We start from the raw sequence: 21,279 nt of genomic DNA on the forward strand, positions 1-21,279 counted from the left end.
CAATGTAAAGATATGACCTGTTGTCACACTATCACACAAGTTATCATGTAAACCGATGTGATACCCATGTTTGAACATCAGTATATAAAAACAAATAAAATATAGTGTCACAGCATCTAACAACTGAAGTCATTTCTTCCAATTGATCTACTTTTAAAATAAGAATTGCTCTGTAGGGGAAGCTACCTCAGTTTCTTTATTTGTACCATGATTCTGTCATTCACACCTTCAGGGACTGCAGCTACTACGTGATCACGGAGACTATGCCAGCAGACATTTTCTGTGGTAATGCAGAGGCCCGTTTTGATCTTTTGATGCCATGTGACATCTGAAAAGCTATTTCACCGGATTTTCTACTATCCATGATAGTTTTCTCAGAATAAGTAATAGAGTGCAATTTTATTTACAGAGTTTAATGACTTTGCTCCTGAAGAGCAGCTCACACATGGCAGCAAGCACTCTGTAGTACTCAACTTTTTTTTTTTTTTTTTTAAAGGCTTAAGTATGTTACCCATCCCATTGTTCTCCCCCTCTCCTTCACATCTCCCCCAACATGTGGATCAGCAAACTAGGGTAGCTAAAAGGGCTGCATATCTAAGTTAAATGACCAAAATTAGTCCATATGCTCGAAATTGCAGTTTATAAGTTTCAACTGTGCCACTTCTCCAATTCTTAGCCTTTTCCACTTACCCAAAATTATATGAGCCACTGAATCACAAGCTGCTGTTTCTCACTACCACAAGTCTCACCTGCATCCCCTCTCATCCTTACTAACTAGTTCTGGCAGATTGCAAGTATACTGGCCAAAGCCAATGAAGGATCAGAAGGAGCCATGAACTTTTATCCAGCAAATTAATCAAAAGTCCCCCAGGGAACTCCTAGGCTGCTTCCCTTCTTGAATTGCTACCTAGAACTTCCTCCAGGCTAAGCTTGCGGGGCCCCTTGATTACTAACAGCTCACATACCCATCGCTCCTTTCCTTTATACCTTAGAAGCAGGGGTGAGCAAACAGAGTAGTGGCCACAACTTGCATTCAAGAAACTGGTTGGGGCCCCCTTCTCTATACAGATAGCAAATGTTGCTTACCTGTAACAGGTGTTCTCACAGGACAGCAGAATGTTAGTCCTCACATATGGGTGACATCACAGGATGGAGCCCAATCACGGAAAACTTCAAAGTTTCCAGAACTTTGACTGGCCCCTACTGGGCATGCCCAGCATGGCACTAACCCTGCAGCCAGCAAGGGTCCCCCTTCAGTCTTATTTGAAAGCTACAGGCAGTGCCGAACAAAACAAAACATTACGAACCCAACACCGTGGGGCGGCGGGCGGGTTTCGTGAGGACCAAAATCCTGCTGTCCTGTGAGAACACCTGTTACAGGTAAGCAACATTTGCTTTCTCACAGGACAAGCAGGATGGTAGTCCTCACATATTTATTTATTTATTTATGGGTTTTTATATACCACAGTACGTAAAGAAATACATCACCGCGGTTTACATTTAACAATAACTTAGCAACAAGCTTTACATTGACATTATTAATAGGTATTAAATAAAATAAATTCCATATAACAGTTATGATGGATAACAGACTGTACAGACTGTGGACCATCCAATAATGTATAACATACAATTAAAATATTGATGTAACTATTAAACCTTTACAATCCAACACAAAAACTAAATAGTATCTAAAACAATACCGGTTCTGACAGTGGGTATAATTTCTATATTGCGCCGAAGACATTTCTGTTATTTCAAGCTAATTAATATCATGAGGGGGATGGGTGGAGGGGGAAGGATGGGTGGGCGGGTAAGGTGAAGGAGGAGATAGTGGAGGGAAAGGGGGTAGGGTGGGAAACGGAGCATGGGGAGAGAGGGTAGCAAATTGAATGGCATTTCAGTTAAATGGAGATCATTGTGTGAATGCTAGTTCAAATAACCACGTTTTGAGTCCTTGTTTGAATTTCTTATGGCAGGGTTCCAGACGTAGGTCAGTGGGCATCTTGTTCCATAAGTTGCTTCCTGCAATGGAGATCGCACGGTCTCTTGTGGTCACGTGTTTGATGTTTTTTGTTGGGGGGGCTGCCAATTTAGCTTGATGGATATGTCTTATGGGTCTCTTGGAGGTATGGAACACAAACTGCTCCGAGAACCATTGCATCTCTTGGTTATAGATCGACTTATGTATGAGGGAGAGAACTTTAAAGGTAATTCTAGAAGCTACTGGGAGCCAATGCAAGAACATGAGAGCGGGTGTTATGTGATCATGGAGATGGGTATTGGTGATTAATCGAGCTGCTGCATTCTGTAACATCTGTAAAGGTTGAATTGAGTTTTTAGGGAGACCTAAGAGAATTGCGTTACAGTAGTCAATTTTTGGTAGTATGGTAGCTTGCAATACCGTCCGGAAATCTTGTGGATGTAGAAGAGGTTTAATTCTTTTTAGTGTGTGAAGTTTGAAAAAACCATTTTTTATTGTAGCTGAGATGAATTTCTTTAAAGTGAAATGGTTGTCAATAATGACGCCAAGACTGCGGACTTGTAGTAGGGGCAGAACTGAAGTAGAATGGTGAGATGGGTTGGAGGGGGTGTTATTGTGTGGCGTGATGATGATGAGTTCAGTTTTGGTGGTGTTTATAGCTAAGAAGTTTTCTGTGAGAAGCTTTTTTATTTCAGCCAGGGCTGATTCCCAGGTTTTCAGAGCATTAGAGAGGGAATCATTAATAGGGATAAGAATCTGTACGTCGTCGGCATATATGAAGTGATGGAGTTTTAGTTTTGCTAGGAGTCGACAGAGAGGTGCTAAGTAAATGTTAAACAGTGTTGAAGATAGCGAAGAGCCTTGTGGTACACCTTGTAGCAGATTTCTTGGTTTCCATATTTGGGATCCCAACTTGACACTGTATGTCCTGTCTTTCAGAAAAGATTGGATCCAGTTTAGTGCAGAGCCAGTGATGCCGATTTGAGAGAGTAGGGTTAGAAGGATATTATGATTGACCGTGTCAAATGCCGAGGAAATATCGAGTAGGGCAAGAATGTATGAATGACCAGAATCTAGTGTTTTTAGAATAGAGTCTGAGAGGGATACTAGCAGAGTTTCAGTACTATGGAACTTACGAAAACCGTATTGTGACCGAAATAATAATCGGTTATCGTCTAGATAGTCCGTGAGTTGTTTATCACTTTTTCTATAATTTTTGATAAGAATGGGAGGTTCGAGACCGGACGATAATTGGCCGGTTCAGATGGATCCAGGTCTGGTTTTTTGAGAGAGTCGGCTTTATAATTGCATGCTTAAGTTGCATAGGAAAAACACCAGTTGAAATAGATTTGTTGATGATGTTGGAGATGGGAGGGGCAATCCTCGTGGGGATGGAGAGGAGTGTTTTAGTGGGCATAATATCTATAGGGTGCAATGCAGGTTTTATCTTTTTTAGAATGGTTTCAATTTCTGAAGTGGTTGTGATTTCAAAATTAGTGAGTGATGGTGAGGTGATCATGGTGCTTCTGGGTAGAAGGGATACCAGTGGAGCATGTGCAGTAAAGCGTGCCATGATATTAGAGACCTTTTCATAAAAGTAGGTAGCTAGCTTCTCATTTGTTTTTATCGTCATTTTCTGGATTGCTGTTTGAAGGTGGGGTAATAATGTTAGCAACATATTGGAATAAAGCACGCGGGTTGAACTGGTACTGATGAATTTTTGTTGTGTAGTAATTTTTCTTAGCTTCATCCGTTGTTTTATGATATTTATGGAGAAGGGATTTAAATTTCTGTAGATGTGTTTGATCTTGATTTCTACGCCATTTCTTTTCCAGTTTACGTAGTTCGCGTTTCATCATTCTAAGGTCTGTGTTATACCATGGTTTTTTATCTTTTTTATCTGTGCTGATTTCTTTCGTTAGTAGTGGACAGAGTTGATCAGAAATGCTGCTGGTGAGTTGATGCCAAGAGGTGCACGCAGTATTGGCATCAGAGAGGTCTAATTTATGGATATCTTCTGTAATGGCTTCGATAATATCGTCTATTTGGCATTTTTTTCTGTATTCAATGGTTCTTTTCTTTGCGTGTGTTGCTTGGGGGTTGCAGTTAATGGAGCAGTGCGTGTCTACTCGGTAGTGGTCTGACCATGGTATAGGTGTGCATTGGGGGTGGTCAGGTTGTATTAGAGAGTTAGTAAATATCACATCCAGTGTATGTCCAGCCTTTTGTGTTGTACCTGATACAATTTGTTTAAATCAGATCGCGTTAAGGGTCGCAAGTGTGGCATCACATGCAGGTGTGAGGGGGGATCGGTCAAAATGGAGATTAAGATCTCAGAGTATGATGGCTGGCATATTGATGTCAATGTGTTTTGTAATGTATTCCGTAAGTGTTGATGGATTCTTTTCTAGTATACCAGGGGGTGCATAAATTAAGCAAATTTGCAGGCTTTTGGATTTAAAGAGACCAATTTCTATCTTATGAGGTGGGGTGGTGTTTTGTAGGGAGAGGTTGAATTTCTTTTTAGCTGCCAGTAGAAGTCCCCCTCCTTTCTTTTTAGATCTCGGTATAGAGAACAAGTCATATACATCTGATGGAAGCTGGTTTATTACTGTAACATCAGTGCTCTTGAACCAGGTCTCCGTGATTGCACATATGTCCGGTGATTCATCGTTGAGTATGTCGTCTAACAGATTAATCTTTTTTAGGAGTGATTGTGTGTTTAGTAGCAGTATAGAAAACGTCATTAAACCTATAATTTGCGTGATGGGTGACGTCATTATTGGTATTAGGGTTTTGTAATAAGAATTGATATTCTTTGTCATCCTTATATTGGTGGTGAAGTTTGAGTATTTGAGAACTGGAATGTGGGAGTATGTCATGATAACGGTGTTGGTCAAATGAGAGTTCAACTACTGTTGAGTGGGCGGTGAGGTGCGGTTTGGCTGTGTTTAATAATGGAGTTGTTTGATTGTTGAGATTTGGGTGTTTGATGTCTGAGGTCGTTGGAGTGTTGTTGTGGTAGATGTCTGGGTTGCTGTCAGAGGTCGTTGTCTGCAGTTGCTTGAATGTAGAGTGCTGAGAGGTCGTTGTTTTGCTGTTGCTTGAATGTAGAGTGCTGAGAGGTCGTTGTTTTGCTGTTGCTTGAATGTAGAGTGCTGAGAGGTCGTTGTTTTGCTGTTGCTTGAATGTAGAGTGCTGAGAGGTCGTTGTTTTGCTGTTGCTTGAATGTAGAGTGCTGAGAGGTCGTTGTTTTGCTGTTGCTTGAATGTAGAGTGCTGAGAGGTCGTTGTTTTGCTGTTGCTTGAATGTAGAGTGCTGAGAGGTCGTTGTTTTGCTGTTGCTTGAATGTAGAGTGCTGAGAGGTCGTTGTTTTGCTGTTGCTTGAATGTAGAGTGCTGAGAGGTCGTTGTTTTGCTGTTGCTTGAATGTAGAGTGCTGAGAGGTCGTTGTTTTGCTGTTGCTTGAATGTAGAGTGCTGAGAGGTCGTTGTTTTGCTGTTGCTTGAATGTAGAGTGCTGAGAGGTCGTTGTTTTGCTGTTGCTTGAATGTAGAGTGCTGAGAGGTCGTTGTTTTGCTGTTGCTTGAATGTAGAGTGCTGAGAGGTCGTTGTTTTGCTGTTGCTTGAATGTAGAGTGCTGAGAGGTCGTTGTTTTGCTGTTGCTTGAATGTAGAGTGCTGAGAGGTCGTTGTTTTGCTGTTGCTTGAATGTAGAGTGCTGAGAGGTCGTTGTTTTGCTGTTGCTTGAATGTAGAGTGCTGAGTGGTCGTTGGGTGCGTACCGAGCTAAGGTCGTTGGGTGCGTACCGAGCTAAGGATGTCCGAACATGCACCAAATGTACCCAAAGGCATGCAACAGGCACAACAACTGGGGCGGAATTTGGTAGAGGGCATCCTGAACCCCACTGGGCAGGCGGAAGGGTGTTTGTAAGTCACATTGTAAACAGGTTACGAAGGACAGACTGGCCGAAGATGGAATCTTGTCTTCCGGCTTTGTGCAAGCAATAGTGGGCTGCAAAGGTGTGGAGAGATCTCCAGGTGGCAGCCCTGCAAATGTCAGGAAGTGGCACCGATCGTAGGTGTGCTACTGAAGTCACCATGGCCCTCACAGAGTGTGCTTTAACATGGTCTTGGAATGGAATGCCCACTTGCTGATAGCAGAAGAATATGTAGTCCGCCAACCAGGGAGTAGAGAGTCTGCTTACCCACAGGCTTCCCTAACTTGTTAGGGTGGAAAGAGAAACAATTGAGTGCTTTCCCTGTGGGCAGCTGTATGGTCTAGGTAAAACGCTAAAGCCCGTTTACAGTCAAGGGTATGCAGAGCCTGTTCTCCTGGGTTGGCATGAGGCCTGGGAAAAAAGGTAGGTAGTATAATGGATTGATTAAGATGAAAATCCAAAACTACCTTAGGTAAGAATTTAGGGTGAGAGCAGAGCACCGCCCGGTCCTGCAGAAGTTGAGTGTAAGGCGGATAGGTAACTAGAGCCTGCAATTCACTAACTCTACGAGCTGAAGTGATAGCCAAAAGGAAAATCACTTTCCATGTGAGATATCGAAGGTTACAGGAGCGAAGAGGCTCAAACGGTGGTTTCATGAGCCGACCCAAAACCAGATTAAGGTCCCAAGAAGGGGCCAGAGGGCGTAGTGGAGGCTTGATATGGAGCAAGCCCTTCAAAAAGGGTGTTACAAGGGGTTGTACTGAAATAGGAACATCTGACAGCTTTATGGAAGGTGGCTACCGCACTGACATGCATTCTGATGGAAGAAGTCTTTAGACCTGACTCAGATGCCCGAGATAGTCCAGAAACTTTGGGATTGGACAGGAAAGGGGGTCAAGGGATTGAGAAGAGCAGCATGACGTGAACCTTTTCCATTTGTAAGAGTAAGATTTTTTCGTGGAAGGCTTCCGAGAAGCAATCAAGACACGGGAAACTGGTTCAGAAAGGTTAAGTGGTTGAAGGATTAACCTTTGAACATCCCTGCCGTCAGGGATAAGGCGTGAAGATTGGATGGCGTAGGCTCCCGTTGTTCTGAGTGATCAGAAGCGGGTCGTTTCCCAAGAGAATGTGCCTGCAGATGGAGAGATCCCGAAGTACTGGAAACCACACTTGGCGTGGCCAGTGAGGTGCTATCAGGATCATGGTTCCCTTGACCTGACGTAACTTCACAAGAGTCTTCGAGAGAAGGAGTAGAGGGAATGCATAGAGCAGACCGGTTGTCCACGAGAGGGAGAATGCGTCTCTGGGTCGAGAGAGTTTGCTGCGAATGAGAGAGCAGTAGTTTTCCACTTTGCGGTTTTGAGGGGATGCAAAGAGGTCTAATCGAGGATATCCCCATTGTTGAAAAATGGAGTTTGCTATCGAGGGGTTGAGAGACCACTCATGCGGTTGAAAGACGTGACTCAGCTTGTCTGCCAGCACATTGTCCACTCCCGGTAAGCAGGTGGCCTTGAAGTACATCGAATGGGAGAGAGTTTCCGCCCAAATCTGTGCAGCTTCATGACACAGAAGGAAGGAGCCTGTACCTCCCTGCTTGTTGATGTACCACATGGCCACCTGGTTGTCCGTCTGAATCAGGATGACCTGATTTGATAGGCGATCCTGAAAAGCCCTGAGAGCATATCTGATTGCTCGAAGCTCCAGGAAATTTGTTGTTTGGCTTCCTCTGGAGACCAAGAGCCTTGTATATGCAGATCGGCTACGTGGGCTGCCCACCCGAGGTTGGAAGCGTCGGTGGTGAGAATGATTTGAGGATTTGGACCCTGGAAGGGCAATCCCTGGAGGAGATTGGTCTGATTTTTCCACCAGGCGAGAGACAGACTGAGTGAGTCAGTGACATGGACAATGGCCGACAGAGGCTGAATAGCTTGAGTCCATTGAGACCTCAGAGTCCAGTGCATGAGTTTCATGGCCAAGCGGGCCATTGGTGTGAAATGGCCTGAGGACACCATGTGTCCCAGGACGACGAGAAATTGGCGTGCAGTCGCAGAGTGCTGAGACTGCAGCTGGTGAGCAAGAGATACAAGAGTCAGTGCTCATAGTCGAGGCAGGAAAGCTTTTGCCTGTAAGGTGTCCAAGTCTGCCCCAATGAACTACAAGTTTTGAGATGGGACTAAGTAGGATTTGTCGTAATTGACGAGAAATCCTAACGAAATTAGAGTGTAAGGTTAGATTGAGGGATGACAGAGCAGGTTGCTGAGTGGGAGCCCTGATTAACCAGTTGTCCAGATAGGGGTAGGCGTGAACACCTTGTGTCCTGAGGAAGGCTGCGACGACTACGAAGCATTTTGTAAAGACCCGTGGTGCATACGCTAGGCCGAATGGAAGCACTCGATATTGATAGTGCTTGGGGCCTACTAGGAACCTCAGGTACTTGCGATGAGCTGGACTTATCGCAATAAGGATGTATGCGTCCTGGAGGTCCAGAAAGCAGAGCCAGTCTCCTCTTTGTAGAAGAGGTAGAAGCAATCCCAAAGTGACCATCTTGAACTTTTCTCGCTGGAGGTACTTGAGGGCCCGTAGGTCTAGAATAGGATGGACGCCTCCCGATTTTTTGGGGATTAGAAAGTACTGGGAATAGAACCCTAGGCCTTGCTGAGAATGTGGATCGGGTTCTAATGCTCTTGACTGGAGGAGGGGGGAAACCTCTTGATCCAGAAGAATGGAGTGTTCGGATGTTCTCCACGTCTGTAGAGGTGGGGAGTCCGGTGGCAGGGCGAGAAAGTTCAGATGGTAACCCTGAGCAATGATTGCCAATACCCATTGGTCAGATGTGATTGTGCCACTTCCACAACATGTGGCATTCAATGGACCTTCCACTGGTATGTGCGACAGAGGAATCTGGCTGCTGCTCTCTAAATGGAAGTCAAAAACCTGAAGCACGTCCTGGTTGAGGAGCTGCTTGTGGTTTTTGTTTATGGGCTTGACGAGAATGCGGTTTTTGATAAGGACTCGTAGCACAGGATCTGGTTGGTGGCGGGTAAGATTTCTTTGGGCGGAAGAATTACTTCTTAGAGTCCTTTCTGAAGGGCTGTTTTGAGGAGAAGTCGGAAGGTATCAAAGAGCTGTCTTAGGGTCTCATGATGGTCCTTTAATTCTGCGACCATCCGTTGAATCTGTTCACCAAACAGATTATCTCAGACACAAGGCAGGTTGGATAACCGGTCTTGTACTTCTGAGCAAAGGTCAGAAGACTTGAGCCAGGCCCACCGTCTTGCCGAAATAGCAGCTGCACACACTCTGGTAGAAGTGTCAAAAATGTCATAAGATGTTCTAATCTCATGCTTGCCTGCCTCAAAACCCTTGTTTACTAGGGTTTGTAATTGTTCTTGAAATTGCTGAGGCAGGGAGTCTGAGAAGTCTTGTATCTGGGTCATATAAAGCTGATAAGACGGCAATTCGGGAGATGAGCATGGCCCCTTGGAATACTCTGTGACCAATGTTATCTAGGAACTTCTGTTCCTTACCAGGAGCAACAGATGAGTGAGGCTTTGACCTCTTTGCCCTCTTTTGTGCAGACTACCACGACCGAGTGGTGATCAAGCTGTGATTTTTGAAAACCTGGGGCTGACTGCACCAAATAGGTAGTGTCAGCTTTCCTGTGTACTGGAGCAATTGATCCAGGATGTTCCCAGTTCTTCTTGAGATCGAGAAGGACCTGATGGTTGGGAATAGAGGTGATTACCTTAGGGGCATCCAGGAATTGGAGCAACTCCATCATCTGGTGCCTATCATCCTGTTCCATCTGTAATTGAAAGGGAACCAAATCAGACATTTCCTTCACAAAGTTTATAAAGGAGAGGTCCTCTGGAGGAGAACGCTTCCTACTCTCAGTGGGTGAAGGTAAAGCATCTGTGTCTGTTGAGGTATCATCCACCCAGGTATCATAAGGATCAGCACCCGTCCCTCTAGGAACTAGAGGGGGACAGGGTGGTTGGATACCTGAAGGTCCCAGTCTAGGCTCCAAAGGAATCTGAGGAATTATCAGAGACACCGATGATGGCATCAAAGCCACCGGTGCAGGCATAGAGGGCAGGGCATCGATGGTTGACTCTGTGGCGCCGGAGGTATCGGCACCGATGGATGGGTTGGTGGCGAGGGACGTATTGGCATCGATGGCTGAGGCAGGACTCCCGATGGAGGGATGCGAAACTGTGTTTCTCCTCCCGATGATGCTGTCAGTGGGGAGGGCATCGGAGACCCAGGATCTATTGGTGGAAAAGCAGCCATAAGCGCTTCCATCCTGGATAGCGGCGGTGCCAGCACTGCCAGAATCGGGTTGATGATCCGTTCCACAGGCGGTGCCAGTGTCAGAGGAACCTGAAGACGTTGCATTGCCTTGTCGATGGCCTCCTGAACCATCCGGTCCAGTTCTTCTCAGACCTGGAGCAAGCAGCCCCGGCTCCGGAACAGAAGGAGGCAGAGGCATAGCCAGAGGGACCACCATTAAAGGTGGAGTCACGGCTCCCGATCCCCGATCAGGTGAGGGTTGCCTCAGTGACCTGGTCACAGGAATGGTCGGTGCCTTTCCTGGCCGGGGTTTCTTCGACAGCAGCTCGGACGATGGCGAGGTCGATTATTTCGCTCCCTCAATGGTCAGCTCAGACAGAGCTGCTCAACTCGATTTAACAGACGCTGGAAGGGACGATCTGTGCAGCTATTTGAGCCTCGGAGACTGAGACTTAGAAAAGGTTTCTACCTTACCTGGTCTCTGCATTTCTCGGTCTCGTGTCGGGCAGTCTCCGGCTGCAGGGGGAGATAGAATTACCTTCACAGCCATGCTCGATTCTGCACTCTGGGGGGCTAAGTCCACGCCGGGAACCGGCTACCTGATCGAGGCTTACCTCTGAGGGATCTTGGAAATCACCTCAGGAATTCTCGACTGGGGGAGGGACCCTTAGGTATCACGCAGGAGAGCGGGGCTCGTCTTCTTGAGGTAAATTTTCTTCTTTGTTTTAAAATTGCTAACACTATTCTAGTGTCTGGAAGTGTGCCTATCTGCTTTAGGAGACAGAGAAGTACTGAAGAGCTAAGCTTCCTGCACGGGTATATGTAGGCTGACAGCTTTGAAATCTGACTCAGTCTCCCATCTATCAGGAGTACACTATACCCATTGGTCCTGAGTCTATCTGGCTACACGCTAGGAAATTTCATTTAGTTCTTTCTGAACACTGGGATGTATACCATCCGGTCCAGGTGATTTCCTACTCTTCAGTTTGAAAATCAAGCTTACTTCTTCCAGGTTCACTGTGATTTGGTTCAGTTGATCTGAATCACCCATGAAAACCTTCTCCAGAAGGTGTCTCTCTCCAATATCCTCTTCAGTAAACAGTGAAGCAAAGAAATCATTTAATCTTACCGCCATGGCCTTATCTTCTCTAAGTGCCCCTTTAACCCCTTGATCATCCAATGGTCCAACAGACTCCCTTGCAGGCTTTCTGCTTTGGACATATTTTAAAAAGTTTTTATCGTGAGTTTTGCCTCTATGACCAACTTCTTTTCAAATTTTCTCTTAGCCCGTCTTATCAATGTCTTACATTTAACTTGCCAATGCTTAATCCTATTTTCTTCTAATAGATCCTTCTTCCAATTTTTGAATGAAGATCTTTCGGCTAAAATAGCCTCTTATCTCACCTTTTAACCATTTCAGTAATCGTTTTGCCTTCCCTTCCACCTTTCTTAATCCATGGAATTCATCTTGTCTATGCCTCTAGGATGATTGTTTAAAATATATATATATATATATCCATGCCTGTTGCGCACTTTTTACCTTAGTAGCTACACCTTTCAATTTTTTGTTAGCTATTTTTCTCATTTTTTCAAAGTTTCTCATTTGAAAGTTTAGCGCTAGAGCCATGGATTTCACTATTGCCAAGTGGCCCCACCACAGTTACCTCTCACCAAATCCTGTGCTCCATTGAGAATTAGATCTAAAATTGTTCCCTCTCACCTGCTCCTGAACCAATTGTTCCATAAAACTGTCTTATTCCATCCAGGAACTTTCTCTAGCATGCCCTGTTTCACTTATCCAGTCAATATTGGGGTAATTGAAATCTCTCATAACTACTGCATTACCAGTTTGGTTAGCTTCCCTAATTTCTCTTAGCATTTCTCTGTCTTACCATTTTGGCCAGGTGGATGGCAGTATACTCCTATCACTATTCTCTTCCCGAACCCACAAGGTATTTATACCCATTAAAGATTCGATTGTACATTTAGTCTCATGCAGGATCTTTTGATCCTGTTGGACTCTGCCATCCCAGATATAAAGCACTACCCGCCACCAAGATGCTCCTCTCGTCACTGCGATATAATTTGTACCCCGGTATGGCACTATCCCATTGGTTATCCTCTTTCCACCATGTCTCAGATGCCAATTAGGTCTATGTCATCATTCAGTGCTGTACACTCTAATTATCCCATCTTACTACTTAGATTTCTGGCATTAGCATGCAAACATTTCAAAGTGAGTTTTGTTTGTATTTACATTCTGCTTTGGAATCTTAGCTCAGGAGAGTTTAATTATAGGACTGACTACTTTCCTTATTATTGGAATCTCTGTTGGGATGCCCTAACTCTAATGCTTCATTTGTATCCTTTGAAGATACCTCCCTCCGAACCATGCGCTGCTGAGTGACTGTTGGCTTTCCCCTTTGCTCTAGTTTAAAGCTGTTCTATCTCCTTTTTAAATGTTAGGGCCAGCAGCCTGGTTCCACCCTGCTTAAGATGGAGCCCATGCCTTCGGAAAAGACTCTCCCCTTCCCCAAAAGGTTCCCCACAAAACTGAATCCCTCTTCCTTGCACCATCATCTCATCCACACATTGAGGCTCTGGAGCTCTGCCTGCCTCTGGGGACCTGTGTGTGGAACAGGGAGCATTTCAAAGAATGCTACTCTGGAGGTTCTGGATTTAAGCTTTCTACCTAAGAGCCTAGATTTGGCTTCCAGAAGCTCCCTCCCACATTTTCCTGTGTCATTGGTGCCCATATGTATCACAATAGCTGGCTCCTCCCCAGCACTCTAATATACTATCTAGGTGACGTGTTAGGTCCGTCACCTTCGCACCAGATAAGCATGTTACCAGGCGATCCTCATGCCCACCAGCATCCAGTTGCTACATTCCTAATCAAATCAACTACGATTGCCAACCTAACCCTTCCCTCCTTGGCAGAAGCCATGGGAGAGATCCTCAGAGCAAGAGGACAATGCATCACATGGAGAGCAGGTCCTTGCTACAGGATCCTTTTCTGCTGCACCAAACTGATGCTCTCTGATCATAACTTCCTCCTCCAAGGCAGCACCAGGAATACCAAACTGGAGTTGGCACTATATACCTGTCTCAGCTCCTTTTCCTATTTTTCCTCCCTATTTTTTTTTTGTATTTTAGTTTGTTCATCTTTTCTATTTTCTCATGCTTTGCTTACTTAACTTTCATATATATATATTTTTTACCTTTGTCCCTTCCCCACCTCCTCCCTCTCCCCTCCTCATTCTCTTTGGCCTCTGCCCATTCCCCTACCTCACAACTTTTCTCCTGTTGGACAACAGCTGTGATCTCCTTCCCTAATTAGGGACCTGGCAGCAGCAGCAGAAACTCCTCCCAGGCTGGGGCCTGAAGGTGGTCTTTCTGGGTTGTGGACCACTACAGTGGCTGCTTCCAGGTTCAATTCTGCCACAGAATATGCAGCTCTTGCTCAGCCTTGCCACAGCAGAAGCAGCTCCTTTCCCTGCCCCACTGAAAGACGCATGGCTAGGCCATTAAATTCTTACAATATCTCATCACTACATTCTGGCAGCAACTTCTCTCCTGAGCATGCAGTGCCTCCATGGCACCAAGACAACAGAATAGCTATTTTTCCCCATCCTTAATTGGTCAGTGTTCCCCCCCTTAAGGGCTATTCAAGCTCTCTAGGGGGGTTGCTGCCCTTCCTGGGATGATTTCACTTGTTAAGGCAGGGTTGAGCAGAGTGCACATACATGGTCTCCAACACCAGCACCTCCTCCCTCTGGTGCTTCCTTTTTAAACTAAAAGCACAGTGCATGGATGTGGCTGGCACACATGGAGACTGAGCTGTGTGATTTACATTTCCCTTATTGCAGTGCTGTGCCTTACCTGAAGAGCATGAATAGACAGAAGGTAGGTCTACAGTGTGAAGCTGGGGTGGGAGGGGGATGTGAGATTGGAGGCGGCACAGAACAAATAAGCGCCATAGATGTGATATTTTGTGAGCAGTTTCCCAAACCTATCCTGGGAACCACATAGCCAATCAGGTTTTCAGAATACCCACAATGAATATGCATGAGAAATGTGCATATCATGGAGGCAGTTATGCAAATTTATCCCGTGCATATTCATTGTGGACATCCTGAAAACCCAACTGGTTGTGGAGTCTCCCAGGACAGGTTGGGGAACCCTGAGCTAAGGGGATGAAAGGTGAACGGAAGAGACAGGAAGAACCTGTGGTGTGAGTGAGAGAGGAAATGCAAGCATGCAAAAAAGGGTGAACATGACACTGAGGAAGGTGATAATGTAATTTTTTGTGTTCTACCATGCTTGGGTATGAAATTAACGAGTGAGGGAAGTTGGGCTGAGAAAGGGGTGAGTGGGAGATGTAAAGCTGGTATGGAAAGGTGAACAGAGAGACTAAGGACTAGAAGGACAATGGGGATAAGAAGGGTGGAGTAACAAATAACCGGTCCACCTGCAGAAGGGCTAGGAGAGTATAAGGCAGTAAAAGATGCAAAGCGGTAAGGAGATAGTCCAGGAATTTAGAGGCCCCCCCCTGACAAGAGGATGTTAATGAAGCACTAGGGTAACCTGCACCCGAGTCCCCTATCCCCCCCCCCCACCCCGAAAAAAAAAAATGGCTGCAATGTGCTTCCAAAGCACTGGATAACCTGCACAGATCAGCAGCTACAACTCTGAACACACTGCTGGGCAGCATGGATGTGCCATTTTGGTCTATGCCTTTCCATTATTTGCTATGGCGGTAAGAAAAGAGATACAAAGTAGAAGGTGGGGAGAGCTGACATGCAAGAGAATGAGATGGAGGGAAGGGATGGAGAATGGTGTGAAAAAGGAAAAGAACATCAGAACAGACAATATGGATGCAAGGTAGAAAAACACCAGTTTAATATCATATTTTGTGATTTCAAGTGCTGAAATTTAAAAAAATGATTTCACTTTTTTAAGTCAGACATTACATCTACTGGACATGTCTTTGTTTACATGTGTAGATATAATGACACATGCCGGCTCCATTTCTTGCACTGAGTGTGGTGAGAACGGGACTTTCTGCCTCTGCCAGGTCTCCAAGTCAGAAATCTAAATGTGGGCTGCCTGCATTTAGATGCTCTGTTAAAACCTAAGCATACTGGGGGGAAGAGTGGTAGTACAGAGGCATCGTCCTCCCTATGTAGCACTGTACCAGAGCCACAGTTCAGGGTAACACCTGCTTTCAAGATCACATTTCAGGAAGTAAGAGGGTGGGGGTTAGCAAGAGAACTAACAAAACTGCCACTTGTCTCCAAGGAAAGGTGACAAGACAGCATCTGGACAAGTGTCAAGAACAGAGTTTATTTTATTTAATATGCACATGTTAGATATAACCTTCAAAAGCTGTCTTAGCGGCAATTACTAGTTTCAGCCTTGCACACATTCAGAGCCTATGAGAACCAGCTGGGCAATTCTGCATAAAATTTAACTTTTCCCCTGAAAAGTAAGAAAGTTTAGCAGCCTTCTATAAGGAGCATGGGGACTATTCATGCAGCAGCTTGGAAATAAACATTATAAAGCGGCAGCTGTAAATTTATTACAAGCCGTGAAGAAGAAAAAAAAAAGCTTCCCAACCTGCAGCTTCAGGGTGGAAATGACTCAGGCTGGCTCACCACACTATTTCTGTCCATGCATATTTATGAATAATTCCAGCAGAAAAAAAATTGCATTTTCTGGCCCACATACCACCAACCTTTGATATGTTCTAATGGCAAGATTGCACATTTTCCCCCTTTCCAATGCAGCAATCTACCAGCTGTGTGTGTTGGGGGGGGGGATGTGACTGAAACAGCACAGAGCTAATGCACACTTACCAGTGACTTGGTCTACTAGAATACGCGAGGTAATGATGCGTCCATACTGGGAAAAGAGCTGCTCCAGTTCCTTCTGGGTCATTGTCTTTGGAAGACCGCTGACATATAGATTTGCATCTCTGATGGAAGCTGAGCTTGGGCGCGCATAGGAAACCTTAGTATAGAAAGGAAAATGGCCATTGTGTATTTTTCTAATAAGCTTTATCAAATATATTACATGCAAAGCAAAATTAACCAGATTAAAAGATATATAAATTTAAAATTAAATAGTACTTCTATAAACATCCTAATGGCAATAAGGTTCTAAGTAGCCTGAGGCCTGGACACCCCATTTGGTTCTTAAAGGACCTGAGTCTTTTTAAAGAACAGAATACAACAGAATTAGTAGTTAAAACAGAATAAAATAAAACATTACATTACAGTCTAGCTTGTTGGTACTGTGGTTAACCAAGTGGCAGATGTCTAGCACAGTATTAAAACAGCTGGCCATAAAGAAGCTCCCTCCAGAGGAATGGAAATATTGAGAAACAGAAGAGCTGCACACAAATTGCTACTTTTAAAACTTTATGGTACTTTTAAAGAGGTCTATTTACTTTGTTTTCTTCATACTACTCTATACCCTTCCAAACCATATGTACTTGGCTAGACAGATAGCATGTGGTCCAACACCATGGGGCTGCTAGAAAGAGAGCAATTAGAACCCAGAGCCATTCACCTGGAAGCTCCAGCTAAATTCCTCTCAGTCATGCACAGAGACCTTTGACAAGTCTCTTAAAACATCTTATGCTCAGAATTTGACAGGCCTTTGAGGAAGGGACATTAACACACGAGATGTGTATGCTATACACAACACCACACCAGAGCAGCCTAAACTTAGCATAAGAACATAAATGCCATACTGGGTCAGACCAAGGCTCCATCAAGCCCAGTATCCTGTTTCCAACAGTGGCCAATCCAAGTCACAAGTACCTGACAAGTGTCCAAATATTAGATAAATCACAAGCTACTATTGTTTATTAATTACCGTAATAGCAGTTTATGGATTTTTCCTCTAGGAACTTATCCAAACTTTTTTTTAAACCCAGTTACACTAATTGCTATAACCACATCCTCTGGCAATGAATTCCAGAGCTTAACCATGCACTGAATGAAAAAAAAAATTGATTTGTTTTATATGAGCTACTTGCTAACTTCACTGAGTGCCTCCTGGTCCTATTACCTGAGAGAGTAAATAACAGATTTACATTAAACTTGTTAAAGTTCTTTCATGATTTTGTAGACCTCCATCATATCCCCCCTCAGCAGTCTCTTCTCCAAACTGAACAGCCCTAACATCTTTAGCCTTTCCTCATAGGGGAACCGTTCCATACTGATGTCTTCCTCCGCCCCTCCCAAACTTTCACATATGAAACATCTGGAGTGATTAATTATACTAAATATTATAGAAGATCAAGCAGTGGTTGTGCTTTCAATTACAGGATATATTTTCACCACACAACTGACAAACTTGTTTATGAACTGAAATGTGGAATGATTTGTTTTCAAATGAAGGACTCTGCAGCTGAACTTATGTAGACACTTTGTAGGGTTTTCTCCTACTGCACCACTAGAAATGCACGATGACGGGCAGATTCACCAGGGACTCCTTACTCTGTGCAGCTCAATCTAGCCCAGAGATACAGGTGGTTTTCAGGAAATGTATTACCTGAAACACAGTTAAACCAACAAGCCTACAATCAGGAAGAGCCAGGGTTTAAAATTTAACACAAAAACTCAGGAGGAACTTTAACATGGCCAGGAGGCATGATGCACCAACTCAGGAAGGCAGGTCTGGTCATACAGAAAGCTGGAAAGCTGAAACTGGCAGACTAGAAGGGCACAGTTGAGAGCAGCTTTTCCAGATAAGCAGAGGTCTTGGGGGATCTGGTGAGGGGGAGACAGTGAGGGGGGGGAAGGATGGTGTAATAAGGAGCTGTCATCAAAAGGCAAAGCAACTAGTTTGCCACATAATATTCTATACATTAAGTGTCAAAAACCCAACAAAATAGAAAGCTACCCCTTACACTAAAAATGTGTTACAGCTATTGCTTTGCCGAAGTCAATGAAGTCTTGATCTGGGAATAGTAAATTAACAAGCTTTACTAGAAGGCGTAAAGGTAGGACAGGAACAGAAGAGCATTTCACCTGGCAAGAAAAAACAAGATGACCCAGTTTCATGACTATGTCCCCAGTTAGCTGGACAACACTCCCTCCCCTTGGATCTGAAATAGAAAAGACCATGGTTAACTTTGCTCCAGTAGAAGCCTGTCACTTTTTCCAACAAAATGCAGAAAGTGCTCATTTCCACATAAATTACTTTTATCTCCACTCCTCTCACTGAACCTCTTCTAAACCCTCCCAAGCTGACAGGGTTCAATAAGCACAGCTCTCTTACAAAAATAAGCGAGCCAGTGTTACTGACTTAGCTCTCTAAGACTGGCAGCAGCACGCAATACTTGGTGCGCGTACGAAGGAGCACGACAAAGGAGCTTGCCTATGTGTGTGGACCCGAAGTGCCCATCCCATTACACCCCGTTTGTGATTGCTACAATCAATGGATCAGACGTTCTTCATTGAGACTGTGATGGGACACTCCTTAGCTCTCCATACACACCCTGTCCTATAGAAAGAAGCAAAGAAGAAACAAAAATTTGATCTTCCCTATAACAACTGTTCTGCTACCTCATCCTGCTTAATGTTTACCCTACTCCTTTTTAAACTTTCAGTGTGACAAAAAAAAAATCCCTCTGATTAATGACCTGCTAGAGGATTTAAATCCCACCATTTTTTTGTATCTCTGAAACCTGGCTGAACAGACAATGCACTCTTAATCCAAATTTCCCATCCTAATTAAGTGGTATTTCATTTTCCTAGACCTCAACAAAAAGGTGGGAGGCTTAATAATCAATAATATAAAAAAAAAAAAAAAAAAGCTTAAGCTAATACCTTACAAAGTAGAGATTAACCCTCCCTTTGAGGTTGCAATTCTAAAATCTCCACAACCAAACTTAGGACTGGTCTATTGTCCAAGTATTCTATAAAAGATTGCTCTCCACTGACTAAATTATTCACCAAGGTGTTTCCATCTCCAGATTCTACCTTAATTGTAGTAGACCAACATCCATGCAGACAACACACCAAGAACCATTGCCTGTGAAATGTTTTGAGAGACAATGGAAGCCTTGGGATTGTCACAATTTGTTTCTAAAGCAACTCAAAGCTAGACCTAATTTTTGTTAATAACAAGCTGTCTTATAAATACTTCACACTATACTGCCCGGGTTTCAATAAAAGCAGAAATAACCTTCCTCAACCCAAATCATAAAAAAGTATAGATAATCATACTTTTACTTTCTGCAAGTATCTCCGTGACTTTTTCCTGAATGAATAGAACTAAATCAAGCAAATGCCTCCGCGGCATTTGAGTCCTGGGATTACATTGTGAATGACATTGTGGAAAGCCTCAGCCTCTAGACGAAGACTATTAAAGAAAGGAATACCTCTAAACAAAAGAAGCTATGGTACAACGAGGACTTAAGATGCACTAAACAGAACCATAGAAAACTAGAGAAACAATGGAGGAAGAGACCCATCCACTGAATCCCTAGGAAAATATAAAACCCTAACAAAATACTGCTCATTAACCAATAAAGCAAAAAAAAGAAAAAAAAAAACAAAAAACGACTACGCTAAACAGATTCACGGAGTAATACTGAATTATAAATTACTCTTTGATGTTAAACATTTAAGGACCCAACTTCTCTAAGGCCGCCTGCAATGAATGTGCCACATCCTCTCTAGACAGTCAGGAAGTTAAACAATTCCCAATCTATTATCACACAAAAGCACTTGAAGATACACATGGCCTGGATACATAGTCCATGCTCGACAGAGTAATCTTGAAATTAGCCAAATCATAACCAAAATTAATCCTGCTATTCACCCACATTATCCTATTCCAGCCAGTTTCTTGAAACAAGTACTCAGTGTTATTCCAACAATCACAACCTTAATCTCTCTCAGAAAGAATAGTACCAAATGGGTTAAAGCAAGCTGTAATAAAAGCCAATTCTGAAAAATGAAGCCAGCAGAATAGACTGGGGCAACTACAGGCCTATATCCAACTTGTTTTTTCTGTCAAAAATACTGGAAAAAGCTGCGTTCTCAACTTGTGAATCATTTGGAAGACCATGATATTCTTTTCACAAAGAAATTTGTATTTAGGAAACATCTATCAACTGAGACTTTACTCCTCTCCTTAGTTTGGGTTTTATGACAGCTTGATACCGATGAAACTTATTTTCTCGTGCTAATAGACTTAACAGCCGCTTTGACATAGTGGACCATACCCTCCTTCTGCCATCAGTTGAGCAACATTGGGATGACAATAGTGTTCACAGATGGTTCTCCTTTCTATCTAGAACATCCCAAGTCAAAATGGGCACACATCTGATACTTTCTATACTTATACAAGTGTCCCTCAAGGTTCACTCTTAGCAACATTATTCAATATTTATATGCTCCCACTGTGTAAATTATTGACGGATTTAGGAATTACTTTCTTCCTGTATGCTGACAGCTCTACATCCCATTCTCCAAATCATTTGAAAATACAGAATGAATACTCAACATATATGAAAGCAATACAGCAGGAACTATCACAACTTAAACATTAAACCCCCCAAAAGTAACAGTGGCAAGACACATTTACCTCTGGTATACATACTTCATTGGCTGTCATTCCAGCATGTTAGATTTAAGCGCTCTCTAAAGTGTTGATAACCAGGATCCTGGATTCTTTAGCTCTTTATAGGAATGTAAGCTGGATCGTTTGAGGATTACAGTAGTCACAAGCTAGGTTAGCAACAATACAAAATTCACCACTTGGCTATATTGCACCCACTTTGTGGAACAGGATTCCCCTACAGGTAAGGCGAGAAGGAAATCCATCTGAAAATATGCAAGCTGCTCCAAGCCTTCTTGTTCCAGGAAGCATTTGGGAAGGAGGGTTTATAACCAGGCGGTGTGTGTGGTACTGTCAGGGACCTTCGTTTTCAGGTTTTATTTTACCCAGGAATTTCAGTGTTTTATTACAACAAAAACCCCCAAAAATCCAGGGAAAGAAATGACTAATTTTTCCAGGTAAATCTTTTTTTGCCTTTGGTGTAGAC

General features: G+C 43.7%; 1 protein-coding gene across 27 annotated transcripts in view; it reads right to left on the bottom strand.

Annotated features, from left to right (window-relative positions):
• ELAVL2 (ELAV like RNA binding protein 2) overlaps positions 1-21,279 on the bottom strand; it is a 462,154-nt gene that overhangs the window by 66,151 nt on the left and 374,724 nt on the right. For all 27 annotated transcript variants that reach the window (XM_029606073.1, XM_029606016.1, XM_029606198.1 and 24 more), the window contains one exon: positions 16,070-16,223. In XM_029606073.1, coding sequence (XP_029461933.1) covers positions 16,070-16,223 — 154 coding nt within the window. The remainder of the gene's footprint in view (positions 1-16,069; positions 16,224-21,279) is intronic.

The sequence above is a fragment of the Rhinatrema bivittatum genome, chromosome 1 (assembly GCF_901001135.1).
Source record: "Rhinatrema bivittatum chromosome 1, aRhiBiv1.1, whole genome shotgun sequence".
Classification (NCBI taxonomy): Eukaryota; Metazoa; Chordata; class Amphibia; order Gymnophiona; family Rhinatrematidae; genus Rhinatrema; species Rhinatrema bivittatum.